General features: G+C 38.8%; 1 protein-coding gene across 1 annotated transcript in view; it reads right to left on the bottom strand.

Annotated features, from left to right (window-relative positions):
- LOC145467488 (uncharacterized) overlaps positions 1–4092 on the bottom strand; it is a 6006-nt gene extending 1914 nt beyond the window's left edge. The window contains exons 1-2 of the mRNA XM_081451044.1: positions 3703–4092; positions 2273–2641 (exon numbers count right to left, since the gene is read on the bottom strand). Of these exons, the coding sequence (XP_081307170.1) occupies positions 2273–2641; positions 3703–3819 (486 nt within the window). The 5' untranslated portion in view covers positions 3820–4092. The remainder of the gene's footprint in view (positions 1–2272; positions 2642–3702) is intronic.
- Between the last annotated feature and the right edge of the window lie 217 nt (positions 4093–4309).

The following is a 4309-nucleotide window of genomic DNA, read 5'->3' as shown; positions in this document are numbered from 1 at the left end:
GTTGCGAGATTCTCTTGCAGATTTTTCACAGTGATGGCAGGGAATAAGGCAGGGAATAGGATCCAGGGCTCTTGTATTTAGTTTTATTCTCCGAGCTAATGGAAAAAGGTAAGTTTTTCGGGCTCGAAAACAAGACTTCAATTTCGCGCTGCGAATGAATAATATCTGCTCGCGCTAGCTGTACGAGTAAGTTTTTGCGTTTGTCCTGTAAAGCAAAGTTATGCCAGAAAACTCTTTAGCCTGGTATCGAGTTAATTTGTGAGTTTCCCAAACAATGCTTAATCATAACCAAACCCTGTTTTTGATAGGCTTATTGCTTCTGTTTGTTTGGCGAGTTTGCAAAAACGTCTGACGCGTACAAAGATTTCTTTCGTTGTCTTTTGTGCTGAGATGCTGCAACAATTTTCACCAACGCCAAAAGCTACTAACATCATGTGTATTTCTTTAAAATAGTGAAAAATAAACACTGCGAAAATAAAATAGACAAGGAGTTTTGATAACTCAACCAACGAAATCGAAATCGTTATTCGAGTTGATTAAAGAAAGCGTCATCGTAACTTTGCTGATTATTTCTGCTGTATTCACATATTTTCAACTAAGCTTTTAATATGTTCTCAAACATTTATCAACCTTAAACATATTTAAAAACTAGAGATATTATATGAGTTCGATGTACGTTTTCACACGAAAGCGCGGAAGTCCAATTTGTCGTGTTTTACTGACTGTACAAAACACGCATCGGCGGGCGCTTTTATTCATCGACAACAGACAATTTATTGGACTTATACACAAACAAAACTGAGCAGCATCTATAGACATAAACCTTATTGTCACTTATTGGGCCTTGATAAAACATCAAGCGTTGCTTACAATTCAGGCGAATATCAAACTTGCAACTATTCTTTTTTTACTTTTCGGTCGAGATAGACTGGCGAAATCGTCGCAAGGGAGGGAAACTTTGAAGTCCTGAAACGGTGCTATATCCAAATATATCCAACTGGTTTTTTCGCTGTGTTAAGGAAAAGCTGTTAATCTTCAACATATGTGAAACTTAGAGCTTGGAGTAATGTGGAGCTCTTGTAAAAGAAGGAGCGGAACACAACTTGGTCACTGATATAAAGTGGAACATAACTAACTTCGACACTGTCTTACTTCACTCCAAAGTTAATTATGTTCACTCAAACTGGAGCAGCTTACGACGAAAACACTGAAGTCAAATTCCAACAGACATGAACGTATTGAGTTGTGGGCCAAAAGCATCAAACATTTCGGAAATTTCGGACGCCATTTGCCCGCGCTACATCCGCAAAAATCCTCGCAGCATGTACGCGCGTGTGCCGCAGGCGATGGCGCAATTTGTTCTAAAAATAAAAAAAATTGTCCCATATCATAGGGACAGCCCCAATACTAGAAATGGCGCGCGCTTACGGTCTCCGTCCCCGATTATGGCTCCTGCCCTTATGTAGTATGTGGACGTAACAAAGATTCTTATGTCACACTTGTCTTGCTAAGTAATGATAAAAGAATAAATGAGAATGGATGCTCAGTACTCCAACACGCAAGTCACAATTCCACTTCTCATTATCTTAAAAATGTAATATCAGATTCGTCACCATGATATGAAGCCAGCTGAAAAAATACTTCGATTAATAACAGCATGATTCTCTCTCAACAGAAGCATATCACCTAGAAGCGTTTAAGGTCATTCCCCAGTATTGCATTGCGCATCCCTACTGCGCATAATTTCACGCGTGATTAGCGCGCGCGCATGAAAAAATGGCGGCTTTTTCTTTACGGCTGGACCTCGCCATAGAGGTAAATCGTCATTTTCTCGAAAACGAGTATGGTGACCGATCATTTTTTCTGTTGTTTTGAATTGAGTAACAAATTTCTCTGTGTAAAATAAATATGGACCAATTCTCAGTGTAGAACAAAAAGCAATCGTCGGACACGTGAATTTAGCAAGCAATCGTAGCTACAATCATGGTGCTATTATAAGGATTTATAGGGTATAAACAAGGTTCTGTTGCTCCTAAACGAACATGGGGACCCCTCATTTTTATTTCAAAATTTAAGTTCCTATAATATGAACAATCAATAGGCAAAGTTTCACAAAAATCTCAGTGCAGCTTCTATTTCAGTGGAATCTTGGTGATATGCTTCTGCTCTCAATTAAATCCTTGTCGAATTCTGAATCCAAGTTTTAACTTACATTAGGTGATAACAGTAATTTTGCTCATAACCATTCTTAATCAGAACGTTTTACTCTCACCTTAATCTTACCGCTATCTCGACCATCATTAGTCTTCCACACACATTGTTTCCAGTTGGTTTGTGGCACTGCACTAGAAGGACTTGTCACGCTTTCTCCTTTCTCTCCCTTATCGCCTTTTATTCCTTGATCTCCCACAGTTCCTCGCGCTCCTTTTATTCCCATTATTCCTGGCGGTCCGCTCTTTCCACGAGGCCCTTCATTTCCTTTCTCTCCCTTTTGTCCTAGCATTCCATGCGATCCCTTATCACCAGTCTGTCCTTTAACTCCATCTCTTCCCTGCGGTCCTTGGGGCCCCGGAATGCCAGGCATTCCCGGCATACCATTGGATCCTGGAATACCCGGAAATCCATGGGTAGATATGGATTTCTAAGAAGAAAGCAACAAATGCATTCATTGTACTAAGAACCACAATGTGGAACTTAAACAACACGAGAACAAAATGTTTTTTCTTTCTTATGTTGATAGATATAGTGGCATAAAAAAACAATCTGCATTTTTTGTTTCTTAACGCTTTCGCGATATCAGTGACTTGTTTTAAGAATAATGTTAGTGTCAGCGGGTCTGTCATTAGACATGTGACCTTGTGGGCCTGCTTTGACGAGAAAAAAATCCTGTCATGATCAATTTTGAGACAATTGCCACGTTCTTGATATATATTTTTTAATCAGGTCAAATATGTTCCTCTAATTCTTACATAAAAATGATGTTTATTCGTTTGTGAAGCCAACTCTTACTGGGGGCAGCATGGACATTTCTTTGAAGAATTGTCTATGAATTATTTCTAAGAAGAAAGCAAAACATGCACAGTTCTTGTTCAAAAAACCCCTTTGGAGCAGAATATAAACTTTGACAACACGAGAACAAAATGTTTCTTATATATGTCCATATATATTGCAGCATGAAAACCAATCCGCATTTTTGTCTCTTACTGCTTCAGCGGTATCAGTCACTTGCTATTCAGTGTCAGCGTCCTGTCATTTGAATGGTCGCTTTGTAGGTCTACTTTGACAAAAACAAATCCCCTTTAATTTAGAGACAATAGTCACGTTCTTGATATCTACATCAGACATATTGAGTGTCACCTTGCACCTCTCCTAATCAGGTCAAATATGTTCCTCTAACCCTTACATGATGTCTGTTCGTTTGTGAAGCCGACTCTTACTGGGAGCAACATGACCATCATTAACATTCCTTGAGCGAATTTACTATGACTTAGGAAGCAAACATTCTTATATCGCTTTCTCTAACATTTTATTTTAGCAATCAGCCTCGATTTGGGACCAGACAGACATATGCCTTTTATGTTTCAAACAGATACTGAACTGCCACATATGAAAAATTCTGTACAATCATGCCAAACATCTTTACATCTCATCTACAACTGATTGATTTTCGTTAAAAAAGGCAATTGATATTCAACTTTCTACCTCACATAAGTCCTTGGTATCGCCAGTATTTTGTTGTTGAGGGCTGGCAGTGGTTTCCAGAGAGTCCCCTGTTCCACACAACACCAACAAAGCAGTAAAATACACAAACTGTGCCATGCTCCAGGAGATAAAAAATATCAACACTTTATAAAAGTAGAACTTCAAGTCTGTGTGGTATGAACTCGTTTCGTAACTGGTTTTGTGATGGTATGTGCTCAACCTTTAAGACGCTTCTTCTAATGTCATGGAATGTAATTTAATGCCAGTCAGCGTAGATCAGACGCTATTTTTCAAAACAGAGGTTATAACCCGGTAAAAAGATTTTAATCAAGGTAAGACATAAGGAGACCTCTTATAACATAACCACCAACAGGCTTAGTCTTGAGTTAACATTTGCTGTCAACACGCATGCGGAGTTACCTCCTGTCTCCTTGATTACTCCGTAATTCAAGAGTTACATCATTTTACAAGGTTGCATCATTTTACAATTATTTTAAGCGGGTAGTGGTACGTTATTTGGGCATGAATGGGGTACTTATTTCAAATGGAGGGTATGTAAAATGATATTGAGAATCAGGAATCTTCGTCGGCAGTTGCTTTTTCCGAT

Source organism: Orbicella franksi, chromosome 14, assembly GCF_964199315.1.
Source record: "Orbicella franksi chromosome 14, jaOrbFran1.1, whole genome shotgun sequence".
NCBI classification, from domain to species: domain Eukaryota; kingdom Metazoa; phylum Cnidaria; class Anthozoa; order Scleractinia; family Merulinidae; genus Orbicella; species Orbicella franksi.
Note: the sequence above shows the minus strand (reverse complement) of the source record. Positions and strands in the feature narration are given on the sequence as shown.